The following is a 20,427-nucleotide window of genomic DNA, read 5'->3' on the forward strand; positions in this document are numbered from 1 at the left end:
TGCATTGGTGGGGAAAGTGACCAATAGATACCGCTGTTCCAATTTTATCTGGATTAATTTTCAGGCCAGCTAGAAATCGCTATGTGGGCAACACGACTCTGACAGCAAGGGAGGACAAGTTCATGCTCTTGAAAAGTCCCACTGCCTGTTACTCTGCTGCATTGCGTAGCTCCAATAATAGCTATTAATCATCAGATGACTCCGGCTTTGACATCGTAATCCTGTATTTATGACATCTATATGTTGCCATGGATATTGCTGAGACCGGAGCCAAGAGAGCATGTAATGACTTAATTGGAGGATCAAAGAGATGACAAAATATGAGGATAAATACAATATTTAGGCTAAATATGTTAGGCGCGTATAAGTGGACACATTATTTCAGCTGTCAGTTTAATAGGTTTAAGGCTGAGTAGGATCTATGGGTGTCAATAAGCAATTTTTAAAAAGTAATGAAGAAAGGAGATTCATTTATTTATATGTCCGTTTATGCTATGCACAACTTTGTTTCTTGTTCACTACCTTTTTATCACAATTATAATTTTAATTGTGCCTTTTGGAATGTCCTTTGCAAGGGACTTTTTAAGGTAGAGCAAGACTATTGCTGCTGTTGTTTCCTTGCCTCTACCCTAAGGTTCCAGAGCAGGTTACAACACTAAAACATGACATTAAAGATAAAGGGACCCCTGACCATTAGGTTGAGTCGCGGGCAACTCTGGGGTTGCGGCACTCATCTCGCTTTATTGGCCGAGGGAGCCGGTGTACAGCTTCCAGATCATGTGGCCAGCATGAACCAGAGCAGTGCGCAGAAACACTGTTTACCTTCCTTCTGGAGCGGTACCTATTTATCTACTTGCACTTTGTGCTTTCGAACTGCTACGTTGGCAGGAGCAAGGACCAAGCAACGGGAGCTCACCCCGTCACAGGGATTTGAACTGCCAGCCTTCTGATCGGCAAGTCCTAGGCTCTGTGGTTTAACACAGCGCCGCCCACGTCCCTTTTAAACATGACATCAAAAACTGTTTAAGACAACTTGCAATCACTAAAAGAAGGTGGGTGATAAAAATATACACCTCAGAGGTGTCCTATGCCCAGTCTTTATGGAGTATTTGTTCTGATATTTTCTGGAGGTGACTGCTATCCTTGCTAGCAAATGTGGGGTTGCTGAGTGAGAATGGTTAAGCAAAATGGGGGTCAGGTTTAAAGTGCATTAGCAAGCAATCCTTCTTCCTAAGTAACTTTGGGAATTGTAGTTCTGTGAGGGTGATAGGATTCTCAACACCCTTAACAAACCACAATTCCCAGCATTCTTTTTTGGGGGGGACCACGATTGTTTACAGTGGTGAAAAGTGCTTGAAATGAATAATGTGGTTAATCGCATAATATTTTTGGTAACTGTCCAGACAGAGTTAGCCCTGCTGTGAACTAGAAGCAATGAGCAAGTTTAAACCATTGACACAGGCATAACAATTTTGCAGCTTAAGTCCTAAAATAATAAATGCTTTCTGGCAGGGCTGCAATTAGCATTCGTTCCCCAAACATGCAATTTTAAAACGTGATTTACTGTCCCAAGACCATTTCTGAATTCCAACCAGAAATAGTTGATTAACCTGTTCGGCCATAAAATGTCCCAGAGGACGCTCAGTGCAGGTAAGATGAACTTTAAGCTATTTTTGTGGATGCACAAACAGGGTAAACCCTGTCTCCCCCGACCCCAATATATTTCAATGTATGGTTATGCCACCAAGACCATATAACACAAGTCTTGAAAGACCTGCATTGGCTTCCAGTACGTTTCTGAGCACAGTTCAAAGTGTTGGGGCTGACCTTTAAAGCCCTCAATGGCCTTGGCCCAGTATACCTGAAGGAGCGTCTCCACCCCCATCTTTCAGCCTGGACACTGAGGTCCAGCTCCTAGGGCCTTCTGGCAGTTCCCTCACTGCAAGAAGTGAGGTTACAGGGAACCAGGCAGAGGGCCTTCTCGGTAGTGGCACCTGAGCTGTGGAATGGCCTCCCATCAGATGTCAAGGAAATAAACAACTATCTGACTTTTTAGAAAACATCTGAAGGAAGTCGTGTTTTGAGAAGTTTTTAATGTTTGATGTTTTATTGTGCTTTTAATATTCTGTTAGGAGCCGCCAAGCAAGATGGGTGGCGTATAAATCATCATCATCATTATCATTATCATATTTATGTCCCACTCGTCTGGCTGGGTTTTCCCAGACACTCTGGGCAGCTCCCGGCAGAATAGTAAAAGCACGACAAAACGTCAAACATTAAAAACTTCCCTGTTTATTTTCTTGACATCTGAAGGGATTAGAAGTCTGGAGGATCTGGGATTTGCCAACCCAGATCAAAAGGGTGCACTCTTTTATTGTGTTTTGTTGATCTGCTCCACAGTAAGTGACATCAAAACTTGTCACCCTCATTTTCGCTGGCAATTTGCCGGTTGCTAGGAAGGATCACCTAAAAATCTGTATCTGCTTTAAAATGCAGCAAGGATCATCAATGACGACATTTTACAGATGGAGATGGAGATGGAATTTGGGAGTCATCCACACTTATTCTGCCGTGCCTAGAAAACATGGGTGGGGCAGCTTTCTGCTTGACCCGCACTTTCTACAAATGGGTCTGAGTTATTCTCCCTATGCCCTCCTCCTTTCCAATGGAAAACCTGCTCTTAAGCGATAGATCGGAACAAATAACAATTTGGAGGGGGGACTGAATTTCTGCTGGCTCTGGTTAAGTGCTAAAGAGCGGTTTCCCCCAGGAAAAAACAGTGAGAGATTAAGAGGTGTGGATAAGCACTTTGTAACATCAGAAACTGCCTTAGACATTTTAGTCCACCTAGTTCTGCATGGTCTACTGCAGGGGTTGGGAACCTTAGGCCCAGGGCCAAATGCAGCCCATCAGCCCTATTTGGCCCTCAGAACTGTCTCCAGGCCACTCCCCTTCACCTTTGGCCACATTTCATCATTGGCCCTTGCTTTACATCTAGTGTGTTTGCCCAAATTGGTCAGTACTGCCCCCCCCACCGGAGGGCAGTAGGATTACCTGGGTGCCAGGGGGCAATGGAAGTAGACGTGGCTATAAGACTTTGAAAAGCTGGCACTCCCTGGATCAAGTTCATCAATTTGGTTGAATCAGTTAAACCAAATTGTTTAAATTGGATTTTGAACAAATGTGCAATTAATTGTTAACTGTTTTGAATTTTATTGTGTTGCTATTGTCCTTGATGGATCATGCAGACCGCTATTTGGAATTATGCTTTTTTGTGGGCTAATGGGCACACTGGGAGTGAGTGGGTTTATGGAACCAAGCAGACGGTGGCCCAAAAAGGTTTGGAAACAGTTGCACTAGGGTGCTAGATGCACCAGTGATCTGGTTTGGTAGAGGTCCGCTTCCTGTGTTCCTAATGGCAGGCAGCGGCGGATGGGGGTGGATATAGCTGTAAAAGGCTATAGCCTTTGCTGCAGGTTGTTTGAGCTCCTACCAGGTGATCTTAATTGGCTCAGACGGAGAGTGGTATCTTCAAGGCGTAGTGATGGGAAATGGGGAGTGCGCTGTGCTTAGCAGGACTCCGTCAGCAGGCTTGCCACTCACTGTGCCTGGGCCCTGAGGCTCTGCCTCAGTCTGATGAAAGCGCAGAAACCAGGACTTTGATATGCAGGTTTTAAGAACCTAGGAAGCTGCCCTTTGTACCTGGAGGAGCGTCTCCACCCCCATCCCCATCGTCCAGCCCGGGCACTGAGGTCCAGCTCTGAGGGCTTTCTGGCAATTCCCTCACTGAGAGAAGTGAGGTTACAGGGAATCAGGCAGAGGGCCTTCTCACTACTCAGGCCCTCCCATCAGATGTCAAGGAAGCCACCCAGAGTGGCTGGGGCAACCCAGTTAGATGGGCAACATCATCATCATCATCATCATTATTATTATGCCAAGTTAGCTCAGTATTGCCTACCTTGACGTGCTCCCAGCCAAACCTAGAGACACTGGGTATTCAAAGTGAGACTTTCTGCATTCAAAGCAGATGTTCCATATGTATAGACTACAGTCTCCTTTGTGCCTCGTTTCCAAAAGGAAACATGAACCTGGACTTAGTGCCTGGAACCCATGGAATATCTCACCGCTTGGAGATTGGGATGGATTGGCTTGCAACAGTATTCAGCCAAAGTCACCTGCAAATTGAACTGCTGTCCAACATGCAAGAGCAGGCCAGGTTGAGTCACAGGGCTGATCCAAATGTGGCCTGGTTTTCTCATGGTATGCTTGCATCCTTCTGTCTTCTTCTGGGATCAATAGTTTCTATAAATAGCAACAACAGGAGCAACAGGATCCAGGCTGCCTGTGTCTCCGTGCCTCTTGGCAAAGACGCACTATCATACCATGACTATCAGTGCTCCGATCTCTCTCTGTCTCTCTGTCTCTCCTCCTGGATGAGGAAGGTCTGCAAAACTGTGCAGGGGAAAGTGCAGGGTGGAAAATGTTTCTATTTCCATTTCTCTCTTTTCTGTGCCTTCAGATGAAATGCACTTTGGAAGCCCAGCCCAGCAATACTTGGTTCCCTCCTCGCTGCCTTATTATGCAACATTAATCACAGTGAAACCTACATAAACCCTCTCCCACATTATGTAATCTCCTCCACCAGACCTCATCACAGAGCCCAAGCACAGGAATTCCTCCTCTCCACCTCTGCGAGCTTATCAAGGAAACGACTGTGTGTGTGTTATTTCAGCAGTTGATTTAATGGGCTTCCTTTCATTTATAAATTATACAAATAAAATGCATTAGGTGCATCTGTGCTCCAAGGAAAGAGGAGTGAAGAGAGAGAACGAGAGACGAGACTGGTATCTTCTGCACATAAAAAGAAAATCGGAGCTCTGCACCAGGAGAGCCTAAATTCTGCACTGAGAAAAATTGAAATTGGTTTAAATTGTGCAAAAGGAGCAAAACCGCCTGTGTAATATTTTAGGAGCATAGAAAGCTGCCTTAAACTATTTCACACCATCTGTGTCCTGGGCTGTACCACTTCTGATTGGAGATCTCTGAGGCATTAATCACCACGCTCAATTTTGACTAAGTTGAAATCCCAGTGTAGCTTTCCTGTTTTCTTCTTGGTGCTTTTTAAGCAGCTTCAGATACCGTTGCAAGAAGCCACTTGGAAAGGGAGAGGAAGAAAGGGGAAATAATCACGAGTAGTCTAATGGTGGGCAAACGCACAGGCACTGGGAAGATGCTTCAGCGCGTAGGGATTGAGGAGATGCACAGAACTGCAGAAAAGCACCCTTTGGTTTGACCACCAGAGGGCTTCCCTGCATCAACGTCTCCTGTGACTCAGATGCCACAAAAATTTGATAGTCTGGTTTTAAGCGCCAAAGGACTTCTCTTTGTAGTGTTTGCTACAACAGACTAAGATGGCTACCCCTGTCTTGGAAACTTCCCCAGCAAAAACCTAGAAGAAGACAGGAAGTAAACATCACAGAGGAGGTAGGTTCTATCAAGACAAGTTGAATTAGCATCCTAGGCAGGATGAACATTGCTTTATCAGCCCTGCTTCTGTGCAGATCCTGCTGGTGCATTTGACGTCTCTGTAATCATCATCAGGACTGGCAGATTAGATGTTTGTCTCGCAAATGTCCAGGAAGGGGGGTCAAAAAAAATACCAACCATCAATAAATCATATTTCAACTATCAGCAGATGAAATATATAAGAAAATTATGTTATGTCATCTTTGTCCATGGAGTTTTCTTGGCAGGGATACTGGAGTGGCTTGCCGGTTCCTGCTCCAGGTGGCTCATGTTTGGTCAAAACTCTCCACTATGACCTGTCCATCTTGGGTGGCCCTGCATGGCGTAGCTCATAGCTTCTCTGAGTTATTCAAGTCCCTTTGCCATGGCAAGGCAGTGACTCTTGAGAGTCCCACGGACTGCAAAAAGATCAAACCTACCCATTCTGATGGAAATCAGCCCTGAGTGCTCACTGGAAGGACAGATTCTGAAGCTGAGGCTCCAATACTTTGGCCACCTCATGAGAAGAGAAGACTCCCTGGAAAAGACCCTGATGTTGGGAAAGATGGAGGGCACAAGGAGAAGGGGACGACAGAGGACGAGATGGTTGGACAGTGTTCTTGAAGCTCCCAGCATGAGTTTGACCAAACTGCGGGAGGCAGTGGAAGACAGGAGTGTCTGGCGTGCTCTGGTCCATGGGGTCATGAAGAGTTGGACACAACTAAATGACTAAACAACAACAACATGTTATGTCATCAACCTCTAAATAGCAGTCATCATGAGTTCCATACCGATTAAGAGACAGAAGGCAGATTGTCCCGCAAATGGGAGAGTGGTTCTGCTTCATAACTTGCCTCGCAACAAACATGCATGGCAGGAAGTCAAAAGAGGGGAAAGGGTTAGTGACCTCTCTTGATTTTTCAAGTGTTGGGGAGTTAACACACCACATACAACTTCTAGTTTGGACTTTAGACCGCAACCAATGAAAACTTGTTTTGTATACTATTTGTTTTCGTTTGTTTACAGCATGTTGCCATAGTTAGCATTTCACAGATGTGGAAACTGAGGCACACACAGAGAGAGAGAGACTCAGTGAGTCAGATGCTGAGCACAGTATCGGGATTGCAGGCCTGTCAGCAGTTTCCTTTCATGTTCCTGTAGAAGTATTTATATTCCACCCACTCACATGAAGTATAAAACCAATGCCCAATGATATATGAAATTTCAATAAAATGTCAAACAGCATTGTAATCAGAATAAATTGATGAGTTCGGCCCCAACATGCACCAAGTGTACTGCAGAGTGGCGGCAAAAAGTGGTACAGCCACACTAATTTTATTTTTGCATCCTTGGTGCTTTGCATCAAAGCAACTTGCACTGGCAATATGACATTTTGAGAATTCTTTGTGGTTGGCCATTATCAAAAAGTTAAGAAGTCATCAGCCAACAATATTTTTGGGCATGCCAGTGGAAGTGGGCAGTCAGAAAGGCCTGTGCTCTGTACAAGAGCTGCACTCAAAGAGGGGCTCTGCTATGAGGCAGGTCCAACCACTGGACAATCACATTATTTAGGGCTGCCATATTTCAAACAGTGAAAATCCGGACAGAAAAGTTGTTGCTGCCAACATCAGCCTGCCTAGGATGTTGGCCTAGAGGGACCTTTTGTGCAATCTAGAACGAAATTCTTTATGAAAGAGAAATAATTGTGTTTTTCTAAAATAAAAAAGGAACGTGCTGTGAAGCTCCCAATATATGAATCTGCCTTACACCTAGGCAGACCGTTGGTCCACCATGTTCGGTATTATCTACAGCAGGCGGGGACGTACTTAGAGGTTGGGAGCCAAGGGCGCAAGACCAAATGGCACAAAATTGCGCCTCTCCACTCTGGCTCAGAGTAGCTAGGAGCCTGCCCACTGGTGCATTCCCCCGGCCGCTCTTTGCCAAGGGTGCAAGGAAATCTTCTGACACCAGGAGTTTCCACACTGTAGTCCATGACGCGCCAGTGGTCCGTGATCTTCATGCTGGGGGTCCGCAGGATACCGGCATTCAGTATAAGCCACCCTGCTTTTGAATGGCACCTTCCTGTTTCTTTCACTTCTCACATTGTGCTTTCTTGTGCAACATTCACAATAGACTAGATGCCGTGGTTCCCAACATGGGGTACACAGGGGGGCAATTTGATTTTTAAGGGGGGGCAATTCAAGAATGAGTTATTCACAGTTAATGGCCTTTTAGGCTTCCTCCACGTGAATAGGAGCCCACTTTTTAAATAATAAGAATTAAATGGCACAGGCAGAGGAGGAGCTAGCTGCTCCGGCACCCAGAGTGGCGCACATGTACACCCGGGGGTGGGGTGAGTGTCCCACGGGGGCGGGTCTGCGAGCACGGGGGCAGTAGCGCCCACAGCGAGCGTCCCAGGGGGGCAGGGGGCAATGGCACCCCCCCAGGGATGACACCAGGAGCAGACCGCATCCCCCTTCCTCCGACAGTGGTCCCGGGGGGGGGGGCACCAGGATTTTAGAGATGCTTAGGTGGTGCATGGCAAAAAAAAAGATTGGAAACCACTGGACTAGACACATGGGTAGACAAACTAAGGCCCAGGGGCCAGATCCAGCCCAAATGCCTTCTAAATCCGGCCTGTGGACGGTCCAGGAATCAGCGTGTTTTTACATGAGTAAAATGCGTCCTTTTATTTAAAATGCATCTCTGGGTTATTTGTGGGGCATAGGAATTTGTTCTTTTCTTCTTCTTCTTAAAAATATAGTCCGGCCCCCCACAAGGTCTGAGGGACAGTGGACCCTGCTGAAAAAGTTTGCTGACCCCTGGACTAGAGGATGCAATAAAAATACAACGAAGTAGCACACAGCATCGGAAGGAAATCATTAAGCGGATGCTTTCAAAACCTTTAGAAATTGGTTTTGGGAGTCTTCCCACGCTGGCAGCGACCCTGCCTGGGATCGAACCCGCGGCTTTCTGTCACTGAGCCACGGCCCCACTTTGCCCCACTCCCACCGCCAGCAGCAGTCGAGGGGAGTGCGCGAGGTCCTTTCCGCTGCCCACCTTAGCCCTTCCCATGCCCACACGGATGAAGCCTGAGGGGGGAAATTCAGCCCCCCAACACCCGCCGCGTCCCCGCGCCCGCCCGCCTGGCTCTCCCGGAGGAAAGAGCGGTCCCCGCTCGCGCGCTCTGCCCGGACGGACTCGGGCACGAGCCCCCCGCCGAAGGGGCTTCCTGGCGCCAATGGCCCCGTCGAGGGAAAGCGCCTTTCTCCCCGAGGCGCCTCCCGGCCCCCTCAGTTTCTCGCGCGCACCTTTTGGGGCAGGCGTCTCCGAGCGCGCGCGCGCGCGCGCGGCGGTCCAAAACGGGGTTGAGGGGAGCTGGGGGGGGGGGGGAAAGGCCGCCTCGCGACCCCCGCCGCCCGCGCACCCGTCCCCATTGCACAGAGGCGCACGTCCCCATTCCACCCACCCCTCTCGCCAGCGAATGGTCGCTTCCAACCGGGTGGCCATGTTTGCCGCTTATAATCGCGAGCGCAGGCGAAGCCAGAGGCTGCTTTTCATGCGAGCGGGGAGGGCGCTCGGGAGGAGGGGCAGCGGCAGCAGCAGCAGCAGCCGCGTCAGGCGCCGGGGAAGAAGGCGAGCAGCAGCAGCGGCCGGAGCCTCGTCGTCGCCGCCCTCGCCCCCCTCAGCAGCAGCAGCATGGCCGTGGCTGTGGGGAGACCCTCGGTGAGTGAGGAGGGGAGAGGAGCCCTTCCCGCGGGGGGTGTGGAGCTCCCCGGTTGGGCGGGCGTGCAGCCCATGTGCGCAGCGCCCGGGCTCGGATAACGGGGATGGGGAAGAGCGCGCCCGAGCCTCCCTTCCCGGCGGCGGAGGCGGGAGAGCGAGCGAGCGAGGCGGCGGCCGCTTGTTGCTTCCCGGGAACGCGAGCCGGAGAGACCCCGCCTGGGGTCCGCGGCATTCCCCCCGCCTTCCCGCCCGCCCGCCTTTCTTCCATCTCTCTCCTTCTCCATTCATTGCAAAGGGGATCGCCGGAGGTGGGCGCCTGTGGGGTGAGAGGCTGATTGTGGGTCGGGTTGGCGGGAGACGGGACGCGTTCAGACGTTACGTGCCAGGAGGAGGGCCCGGACCCCGGTTTCTTTTCCCGTGCACCAAGCTTCTAAAAAAAGAGCGGGGGGGAGAGAGAGAGAATGAAAGAAAAGAAAGCAGGGAAAGGGGTGTGTTTGTTTGTGTGTGTGGTAGCAAAATATGGAGCTGGTTGTCTTCCTATCTAAAAATAGGGCACACCAGAGGAAAATCGGAGGGAGTGGGTAGTGGAGAGGGAAACACGCATAGGCCGCCCTCCCTGGCGATTCTGAAAAGGTGCCCGGGATCAGCGTCAGTCAAGGGAAGGAAGGTGTGTGGCTTCAGGCGAAAGAAATAAAGGAAAGGAAACGTGCCTGAGGTTGCGGATGGGGAAGGAGGCAAAGTTGTCCTCTAGGGTAGAGGCACATGCTTGTGTTGTGGGGAAGGCATGGGGAGCATAACGGGATGGCCGCCTCCCCAAACCATTGTGAGATTTTGTTAGCTGGCTGAGCATCCAGGTGATATGCAGTTGTAACCCCACAACCTCTCAGAAGCGCTGCGTCTAGGCCAGCGCATCATTCATCTAAGACATGCAAGCATGCACCAGCCCTCGCCAACGTGGTGCCCGGCTCCAGATGTGCTGGACAAACAACTCCCGTCAGCCCAAGTCAGCACAACTAGGCAAAGACTAGCATATGCAAATTTGTAAGGTTGCAATTCTATACATGTCTGCTTGGGAGGAAATCCTCTTTCAGGGGACTTGCTCTGACGTGGCCATGTAGGGTTGCAGCTCTGCTGTTGATCTCAGGGTCTTGAGTTTGAGCCCCACTTGGGGCAAAATATCCCTTGTGGTCTCTTCCAACTCTACAGTTCTATGGTTCTAAGACTCTCTTTGCTTTTCCATGATGCAGAAGGGGGTGGTGTTAGAGCTGTCACTTTGAATCTTTTCATATGAAAGACCAGAAAAAAAATATGGGCCATCCTTCTCTCTCTCCCCCCCCCAAGCCTGCCTTTTTCCTTCTCTATCTTTCTGGCTTTTTGTCTTACCTTCTTTTGCATGTTCTCCCCACCCCCTCTTTCATTGGGGACAACAACAACACCCCAGAACAAAAGAGAGTGACAAATGTGATTCTATGAAGTTGCAAGCCCTGAATTGGAATCTTACCTTTGCCATGGCAAACCTTTTGGTGTGCCGTGTGCAAGAGCATCTGTGGGGCATGCAGGGTCACAGGACCATAGCTCAGTGCATCTGCATGCTGAAGATCCCGGGTTCAACCCCTGGCTGATCCCAAGTAGGGCTGATGAACACCCCTGCTGGAAACCCTACAGAGCTGCTGCCAACCAGTGTACGCAACACTGCGCTAGATGGAACAGTGGCTTGACTCAGTTTAAGGCAGCTTCCTAATGTTTCATCTTCTGTAAGGGGACAGTGGTCGTGATATACCTTACAGGGTTGTTGTAAGTGTGCAGAACACCTCCAGCACTTTAAAAGTAAAGCCACAAGTGCGTACGTTGCTAGTATTTATATTAGTAGATTGGGGTGTGACTTTCCTTGCAGATCATGACCCAAGAATAGAAAATTAAAGTGCTATAAAGAATGCAGGCTTGCAACACCCGTGTGTGGTTTCCGATTTAGTGCTTTTTAGAGAACTTCGTCTTTTAGTCAACATTGGAAAGGGAAACAAGCTGTAGGTATATAGGGTTGTATATATTGCATCCTGGTGGCCCGTTAACCGCATTTCGGGCTGCGTATAGTAGGATGTCTGTCTTTCAGGACTGCATTCTTGGGAGGTTTTCAAGCATCTTCTGTTCAGGCAGCAGCAATGGTAATGGGAGTACTGGATGGAGATGCCTTAACCCAGCCTTCTCCTTCCTTTCCCAACTCTCCCCACCCCCAGGGGGGGAAAATCACTTGGGCGAAGAGTTGCAGTATTCTCTGGGATCAGAAGTAGAGCTGTGTGGAAAAGCAATAGAGGCAACTAGAAGTTTGGCATTCGTATAAACTTTAATTTTCTTAACATCCCCTCTGTCTTCTCTCCCCCCCCCACCCTCCCTCTCTCTCTCTCTCTCTCTCTCTCTCTCTGGTTCCCCAAAGAATAGACACAGAAATGATGTTGGCGACTCAGTTTATTTGTTTGACTCTTAATGCCTTCTCAAGCAGTTTCCCACACGCTGAAGCATCCAGCTGCTGCCCCTCCACTGTACAATTCTGTTTTTTGTTAAGGTGGGGAGTTGAGAAATGTCAACTCGAGCGGACGCAGTCGTTTGCCACAAGAAACCTCTGCAAGGCCAGTAGCACCTTAAGGGTTTCTCATACATCCTGTGGCAAAAGCCCGAAGCAGATAAGAGAAGGTGTCAGTTTGTATACACCTATAGGTGTGCATTGGGGTTGTGGGCGAAAGATTTAAACAAATGGAGGCCAGAAAATATTAAGGGACATATCCTTTCAAGGTTGAAGATTCAGGCTTGAGGATCTTCTTGGCCATTAAAAATAGGAAGAATACCCTGGAGAGATGTTGGGATGAAATTAGATCTCTCATCCCTACTTTTTTGGCAGGGTTTCTTTCCTTTTTGATAAACCAGTAACGTCTGAGAAACTTTGTTTCACAGACTTGCCAGGCAGCTTCACATAAAGAGATCCTTACCGAAAGAGAGACAGAGAGATCCTTTTTATTATGTCTATAACTTAGGGAGATGTTGGTGAAAGTAAATGCTGGCCATATGAAAGGACTCTTATACATCTTGAGGAGGTGGGGAGGGGAGGAAGGTGGGGGAGGGGGGAGGGAGAAGGGGACTTGATTGACTTTTTCCTGTTCGCTGTTTTTTTATAAAGTGCATGCCAGTAAAACAGATGTTGCGCGTGAGCAAATGACTTCAGTGTGGCTACTTTCAGAATGTGAAAAATGGTGTCTGCATTCAAGATGTGACCTGGCTCCTTTGCTTAGTTTCTGTTACCGTTTTATAATACAATTTATGGCTCTAGTAGGGTAACAGACTGCATTGTGATTTGGCAATTGTATCATGCCCCGCCCTGCCCCACTTTATTTTTTTAAAAGCACATTGTTCATGTAAATGGGGCTTTTTTTTTTCATTTATCATTTTAAATGAACAAAAATTACACTCTTCCCACCATTTCCTCAGTGCGACTGGTAACAATTATGTTTCCGTTTGGATTTGGATTTGTTGCTTTCTGAAAGGGTCCAGGGCAAAATGGGTCCAGCCACACGGGAGCCCAAATAAAAGGTATTGTAGTTGATTCACAGGGCTACAGCATGAGGCAGTGAGATATATGAGCTGAGAGTAGCTTTGTGAAAAAGCCACTCTCCTATGGTGAGTTGAAATAGTCTCCAGGCAATTTTTCTGTAAGATGGAAGAGAATGATGGTGATTTCCCTTTCCTTTCAAGGTAACAAGAGTGACACATATGACTGACATGTATTTGTAGGCAGATGCATTAGTAAAATTTGTGTACATGTTTGTGAAGCTGGTGTTGTGGACGGCAATGAGAGTTCTAGCACTAAAATTCCAGCTTCTACATCAAACAATGGTTTAAAGAATCTCAACTATCTTCCCCATTATGGCCCAGTTTGAATGTCATGTATAATGACTAGGATTATACCAAGACAGGCCATTGGTCCATCTAGTCTAGTATGGTCTACACCAGGGGTAGTTAACCTTTTTATACCTACCGCCCACTAATGCATCTTTCTTGATGGTAAAATTTCCTTACCATCCACCAGTGCTCAATGGAAGGAGGATTCAGCTCGTGCTGTAGAACCCCTTACCACCCGCCTAGAATCCTGAAACGCCCACTAGTGGGCGGTAGGGACCAGGTTGACAACCCCTGGTCTACACTGATGGGCAGTGGTTCTCTGCAGGGTTTCAGTCAGGGGTCCTTTTCCAGCTCCACCTGGAGATGCTGAAGTCTGAAACTCTTCATTGATGATTACCTTCTCTCTTGAGTTTTTCCCCCCCGTGCGTGCAGAATAGAAAGGGGGGGTGGATATCCCTGAGCATGTACAGAGTATAATGTCATTAACTCATCCCAGCAAACCATCACATCTCTGGAAATGGGGACTATTCAAAAAGCACGTCAGACTTTTAAAACTCCTTTTAGCGCGAACACACACCCAAGTCGTACTTTACCTCCTTGCCAACCTATCCCAAATCCTTTTCTTGCAGCTGCTCTATTCTTCCCATGAAGTGTGACATATTTAATGGATGGTCTCTAGAGAGCATGGAGTCTTAGGCACAGAGGCTCCCCCTCTTGTTTTAGCATGACAGCAAACTGCATAGCTGTCAACTTTCCCCTTTTCTTGTGAGGAATCCTATTTGGAATAAGGGAATTTCCCTTTAAAAAGGGAAACGTTGACAGCTATGCAACTATGGCCTTGCATAGACCCTGGTGGTCCAGTTTCCTATTACCTAACACTTCCTTTCCATATCTTTGCAGGAATCTGCCTATTGTACTACTGCTCTGATGAGCAGGTTAATTGGGTTAATCATTAATAAAACTGTTGGGCATGGAGAGAGAGAGAGAGAGAGAGAGAGGGCACATTTGGCTTGTGTGTAGGATGTGGGGAGAGGAACTGAAAGAAGGATCAGTCTGGCTTGATTTAACAGAACCAAGATAGCATTATTGAGTCACGGAATTTGCCCACTGAGATGTACTGGGGAAATGACACTGCGCTGATTATAAAATAATGCACATAAAGTAACAAGGGCAAACGTTATCGTGCAAACCACTCCGTTTGGTGGTTTGCTCTAGCTACTTTTATGAGTAACATTATCTAAAGTATAAAGTATATCCACATTTGTAACAGAACAGCTACTGTCAGTCTCCAGCCTGCAGCAGCGATCTGTCTATGAAGACAAAAGTCTTCACTATTTTTAATTAAAGCTTTAGTCTTCTACCTTTACAGACCCAAGACCCGCCTTTAATCTTAGCCTGCAACAGGGCGCCCAGTTAATATTTTTGCCATATTGTCTATCTTTCTCCCTCACACCTGCTATCTGCTTCTTTCATTACTGTTCTCCTAATTTTATTTTTTCCCCTCCTTTCCCCCCTCCTAAGCATTCCTTGGCTTCACATTACTGACCTTGAGAGCTTCAACTTCCACCGATGTTATAAACAAGTTTCTAGATCTCATGTATCTGTTAATTTTCTTGGGAATGTGAGTGCAATAGGTCCGAACAGATTTCTGTCCCCAGAAAGCAAGTGAGGAGCTTCTCATTTTTATTATAGTTCAATTCATCATCATTTGAATAATTTGGAACTGGCATCAGGATCTTGCTTACCACTGCTGTTTATTCAGACTCCGATTGTTAGGGTTGTTAGTACCTGATTTGCCCGTTGCCAATAGTTCCTCCTTTAAAAGTGTGCCAGTTCCATGCAAGCTGCTAATTATGTAAAAATAGGTTATGCAAAGCAGCTGCTTCAGCAGTGAGGTGCTTTGCAGAAGCATAAGAGTATAAGAAGAGCTCTCACGCATCAGAGGGGAGGCTTCCATCCAATCCCACATGAAATTTAAACATGAAATTTATTATGGTCAGAGACCAGCTTGAGAAATGGAACTACAATCCCAATAGCAAAACAAACATTTAAAACAATATGCAACAATGGATTTTAAGTTTAAGAGTGTGATAGGCATATAAACACATAAAAACTTTAAAATAGACTACCTTAGAGAAATGACCCAAAGTCGCCCATGGATCCGGGTTTCGGAATTTTCTTAAGCAAACTAGATTGAATCGGGGGATGGTCTGCGCCTACAGATCTATGCACAGAATCTGGTGACAATCTGTGTCATCTTGTGGTCTTTGCCTAACAGGAGAAGATTGATTTTTTGCTTTACCGGGAGGTCAGCAAGCCTCACCCCAGGGGGTCAATGGTCTCTCTACATGCCTCACCTACAAAATATGTGTTCAGGGCTTCCTATATCCCCCAAAGGACAGGCGCAAATTCTCTGGTCATATGGGACTTTCTTAAAGGATCCTTCCAAGACTGGCGAGGGCAGAGCCGAGCTTCTGGCAAATGTAAAAGCCCTTCTTGGATTACTTATGCACACAGGAAGCTGCCTTATACTGAACCAGACCTTTGGCCCATCTGACTTAGTATTGTCTGCACTGACTGGCAGCAGCCCTCCAGGGTTTCAAGCAGGGAGCACCTCCCAGCCCTTCAGCATGCAAGGCATGTGTTCTGCTGCTGAGCTGTACGCATCAGAGTTATACCACCTGTGAACAAAGAACCATAGAATAGGGAGGCACTTCAGATGTCACGTAGTCCAGCCCTCTGCTGAGGAGGGAGACCCTGCTTGCTCTGTTTAGACGCCGTTGCCAATTTTCTCCGGTGGCTCTTTCCTAAGACCCCTCTAATCCAGTGGCAGAGAGTCCCAATGGTTGTTGAAAATGGCAGAGAGAGAGAGAGAGAGAGAGAGAAGCGGTCAGACATTCTCATGAGAATGTCTCACCGCTTCTCTCTCTCTCTCTCTCTCTCTCTCTCTCTCTGTGTGTGTGTGTGTGTGTATGTGTGTGCCATTTGTGGAATTGTTTTGTTGTGTATTTGAGTTAACGTATTTATTTTGTACTTATAAACCGCTTAAGAGCCATTAGAAACTCTGTAGGCTTCTGTTGAGTCCACTTTAAAAAGGAATCCACTAAAAAAAGCCACAAGTGTTTTTGTCTTTCCCTGTAGATGCCACGAGTCCCATGGTGGCATCATACATGGTCTGATCCTGAGGAGGAATGGGAGGAGCTCTCAACAAGTTGGAGCTGGCGACCCTTGGGAAGGCCCAAGTGAGATGGGGGAAGTTGGTGGGATCCAGGAGGTATCAGAGTCCAGGGAAGGGGCTGAGAGCGTGGAGGATGGACTACAGGAGGTCTTGGGTCTGCTTTGGATTTCACCATGCTGAATGTCAATGGGGGTTATGGGAAGAAATAGTTTCTGCCCAAGCATCCCTCTCCCATGGCAGCATCAAAACACACTTATGGGGTAGAGACAGAGCCTAAGGTTCTTCAGTGACCACTCTGGCTGAGTAAGGATTTGAACCCGGGTTTCTCTTGGGTAAGAGTCCTCCATTATAATACTCTGCCTTTTTGTAGTTAAAAGGCACAGAAAGAGTCGGCAGCCCTATTTGTGGCAAATTAGCAGTGACAACAGTGTTGGTTCCATGCAGAGAAGGTCCTGATTTTAGTACAGTCATACCCCGGGTTACAGCTGCATCAGGTTATGTTTTTTCGGGTTATGGACTGCTGAAACCTGGAAGTACCAGAACGGGTTACTTCCGGGTTTCAGCGGTCGCGCATGTGCAGAAGAGCTAAATCGCAACCCGCGCATGCGCAGACGTGGGTTGCAAATGCTGCGGGTTGTGAATGTGCATCCTGCATGGATCATGTTCGCAACCCGAGCGTCCACTGTAGAGTCTCCAGAGCAATTCCACGAAAGCTTTCGATGTGACCTGAAGTTCTGCCTTTTGAGGACATGTTCATACATGCTAGCATTGCTGGATGGACATGCCTACGTGAACCAGTGATATAGGTGCACCCATATTCCCAAGAGCCTTGAGTTCAGTGCTTGTAAGAGGAAATGTAAATGTAGGAATCAAAACTGCACCACCTTTTAGGGAGTGGTGGTCTTGTGGACTCATTCTGAAACCACTGCCTTGCCGATTTTGCAGTCTGATTTTGCTCCCAGAATAGCTGCTCATGCTGGTCTTAGGTGAAATGTTGCAGGATGAGGGGAAGGTTCTGTCCCCTCTCCCCCAAAGACTAGGAAGCATTGCCATAAGTAAGGAATGCCCTGTGTCATAATCACAAACAGTGAGTATTGCCTTAAGAAACAAAGGGGGTGCAGAGTTGAAAACTGTTGAACGGCTGCCCTTATGCCCTCCTCATTTGCTTCCCAAAATCATCTGGATGCTAAGCAAAACTGGGGACTTCTATTCTGACCTTACACAAGTCTTCGTTCCTCATAGCGCATCTTCACTAGCACTTTTCAGTATGGCTGCAAATTGGTGAAATAAATGTTAGTTGACGAAAACTAACTTAAAAATTTATTTTTTTTAATTCACATAGTGGTGAAAACAATGGTTTTGAAGCAAGAAGCTTACATGTTGTTGTCTTTAGGTGATGCACACGTGTGTTGTAGTGGTTGAAAGTTATTTTCAGTTCTCCATCAAACCTTGCGGCCTGGTTTTTTTAGATGGAGAATTTTAGTTGGTTCCTGAGTACACAGGTTGCTGCTTCTCCTTCTATCAGACAATATCTTTTTGTGTGGCTATTACCAAAGAGCACAGATTGGGAATATGATATGCTTTGTTCTTACATGCAAAAAAGAAAGGGGGGGGAAAGACTCTTGCTCTGTAGCAGCTTTCTCCCAATATACACCGGACTTGCAATGTGTGCTGCCCTTTTAGAATAAAATGGCTGGTATCTGGTTTCTAGCAAGCCTGTGGCTTTGCTGATTTCTTTCAGTTGCTAACCCCAGAGAAGCTGTGTGAGTGTCAAGGAGCGTGGGAAGTTCTTGAACATCTTCCTTAGCACAAGCTGGGGGAAATGCCAGAGAGCCTGAATTACTAAGACCCTTTAAATGCTGAGAGTTTCTGAGCTGCTTGGCTCTTCGCAAACAAGCCTACTTTTAATTTCAACAGCAGTTTAGTCTCTTCCCTGGTTTGTGAACCTTTTCTTCTCTAGAGCAAGATTTTCCTGGCTCAGTGCCTGCACCTGAAGGAATGTGGTGGGTTTTGTTTTCCTGTTTTGTTTTTTTTCTTTGCCTCATTCACTGCAATTTCTTTTCCTTCCCTGTTTAGAAGTTGCAGGTTCAGGAGGGTCTCTTTCTGAAGTGGGTGGGCAAAGAACACACAGTCTGAGGACTGCAGGGAAGCTGGAACCCTACACTGCCTCTTGTGAATCTGCAAATAATTTGGTAGTACTAGATTATTATTATTATTATTATTATTATTATTATTAGGAATGCTGCTGTTAGCTTTTACTGTTGGGCCAGGCCCTGGGCTCCAATAATTGAGCTCTCGTGCCTCTGAGCTACGGAGGCCAGTGGTTCACAAAGGGTGTGGCAGGAGAAGATGACAAATGTGGCAGGAAGATTCAAGGATAAGCAAACGTTTAAACATTTCATTGCAGTATAGTATAGCATAGTATCGAAATATATACAGCCAGAAAAACAGTATCTTCGCCTCTCTTCAAGAACACTGGCTGCAGTTCTGCACCACATATTGTTTTCAACCGGGATTTTCAATTCTGAGAAATAAGAAAGATCAGAAAAGAGAACGTCTTGTGTTGATGAGGAAATGAGAATTTGTTTGTCTCAAATCAGACCTAATATAATTGAGATTACCCAGCAAAAGCAAGCTCACACCTCTCATTGAGTTTGTAGGCATACTTAAGGTGCATATGTAACCTTATGATCCCCATGATCATACTATAAAGTACCGTATTTTTTGCTCTATAAGACTCACTTTTCCCCTCCTAAAAAGTAAGGGGAAATGTGTGTGCGTCTTATGGAGCGAATGCAGGCTGTGCAGCTATCCCAGAAGCCAGAACAGCAAGAGGTATTGCTGCTTTCGCTGTGCAGCGATCCCTCTTGCTGTTCTGGCTTCTGAGATTCAGAATATTTTTTTTCTTGTTTTCCTCCTCCAAAAACTAGATGCGTCTTGTGGTCTAGTGCGTCTTATAAAGCGAAAAATATGGTAGTTGTTTTCCGTGTTATGAATCAGGCACTGCTAGGAGTTCTTTCCTTTTGTTTTCCAATGTATTTCTTGTCAATAAAAAATTCGGTTTGGTGCAAGCAACTTTTTATTCTGAAACTGTGGCTCAGAGAAAAAAGTTTGAGGGCCACTGCCTTAGGCTTTCATATAGAGATTGAGTTGATCCTTATCCTTCAACCCACTGAAAGCTCTGCCCAACACATTTTACTAAACTCTTAGAATTTCTCCTAGCTGGTTTCTTTTTCCTCTGCTCTCTCCTAACATGCTTTTATTTTTTTTAAAAAAACAGACATTTTGGGGACTTCATTTGCTGCACTGTGATTGTGGCAGGCCCCCTTTCACATCATTCTGGCCATTGTGGCTTGAGCTGCTTAGCGGGCTATGGGTTTAAACGATGACAGGGAAGAAGGGAAAATGAATGAAGCAGGAGTGCCTGCACATATTGGCTTGGCTGCTAACTAGCTAGCCATTCTTTGTGATTGCTGCAGGTCCACACCTCACCTCTTGGGCCCTGTGGCATGTGCAGAGAGCTAGGTGGGATGGAGGGGCATTTTTTTGTCTGGCCTCGCAGAGCGCTTTTGCAGGCAGCGCAGTGGGTGTCTTGGCTTCTCTCTCCTCCTGCAAACAAGCACCCAAGAGGAAGGGCGAGAAGCCAGGCTGCTTCGCTCTCCTGGGTTCTGCAGACTTGGGGTGCTGTGGCTGTGTGCTCTCCTTTGCCTTCTCTTTCCCTTCCCATGAGTCCAGTGCAGTGGCGTAGCGTGGGTTGTCAGCACCCGGGGCAAGGCAAGTAATTTGCGCCCCCTAACCCGTGGATTTGCGCCCCCTAACACTAACCCCCAGATGTTGCGCCCGGTGTGGCCGGCCCCCCCTGCACCCCCCACGCTACGCCACTGGTCCAGTGCAGGGCATGAACGCTCAGAAGAGAAGGGATCTTCTATTCATTTCCTCATTTATAAACATTCACCTTACAGCCCTCTCCTAAACTTGTCAGTGAAGCGTACACCAATGTGTATTCAATAAAACAAGGCCCCATTAAAAACAACAACACAGTATAAAACCATCATTAAAATGACTGGATAATCAAGAAAGTTTTGAACAGCTGCATCGGTCTGCCAGCACAAAAACGGGTCCTGGAAGTT

At 47.1% G+C, this 20,427-nt stretch overlaps 1 protein-coding gene across 4 annotated transcripts in view; it reads left to right on the top strand.

Moving 5' to 3' along the window:
* Window positions 1–8,970: 8,970 nt before the first annotated feature.
* SEPTIN11 (septin 11) overlaps window positions 8,971–20,427 on the top strand; it is a 103,601-nt gene continuing 92,144 nt past the window's right edge. For 2 of the 4 annotated variants that reach the window (XM_082236544.1, XM_082236545.1), the window contains exon 1: window positions 8,972–9,231. In XM_082236544.1, coding sequence (XP_082092670.1) covers window positions 9,205–9,231 — 27 coding nt within the window. In that variant the 5' untranslated portion in view covers window positions 8,972–9,204. Of the gene's footprint in view, window positions 9,232–20,427 lie in introns of all 4 variants that reach the window. The other 2 variants (XM_082236543.1, XM_082236546.1) reach the window with 2 other exon arrangements.

This window comes from Podarcis vaucheri, assembly GCF_965113315.1.
Source record: "Podarcis vaucheri genome assembly, chromosome: 9".
Lineage (NCBI taxonomy): Eukaryota > Metazoa > Chordata > Lepidosauria > Squamata > Lacertidae > Podarcis > Podarcis vaucheri.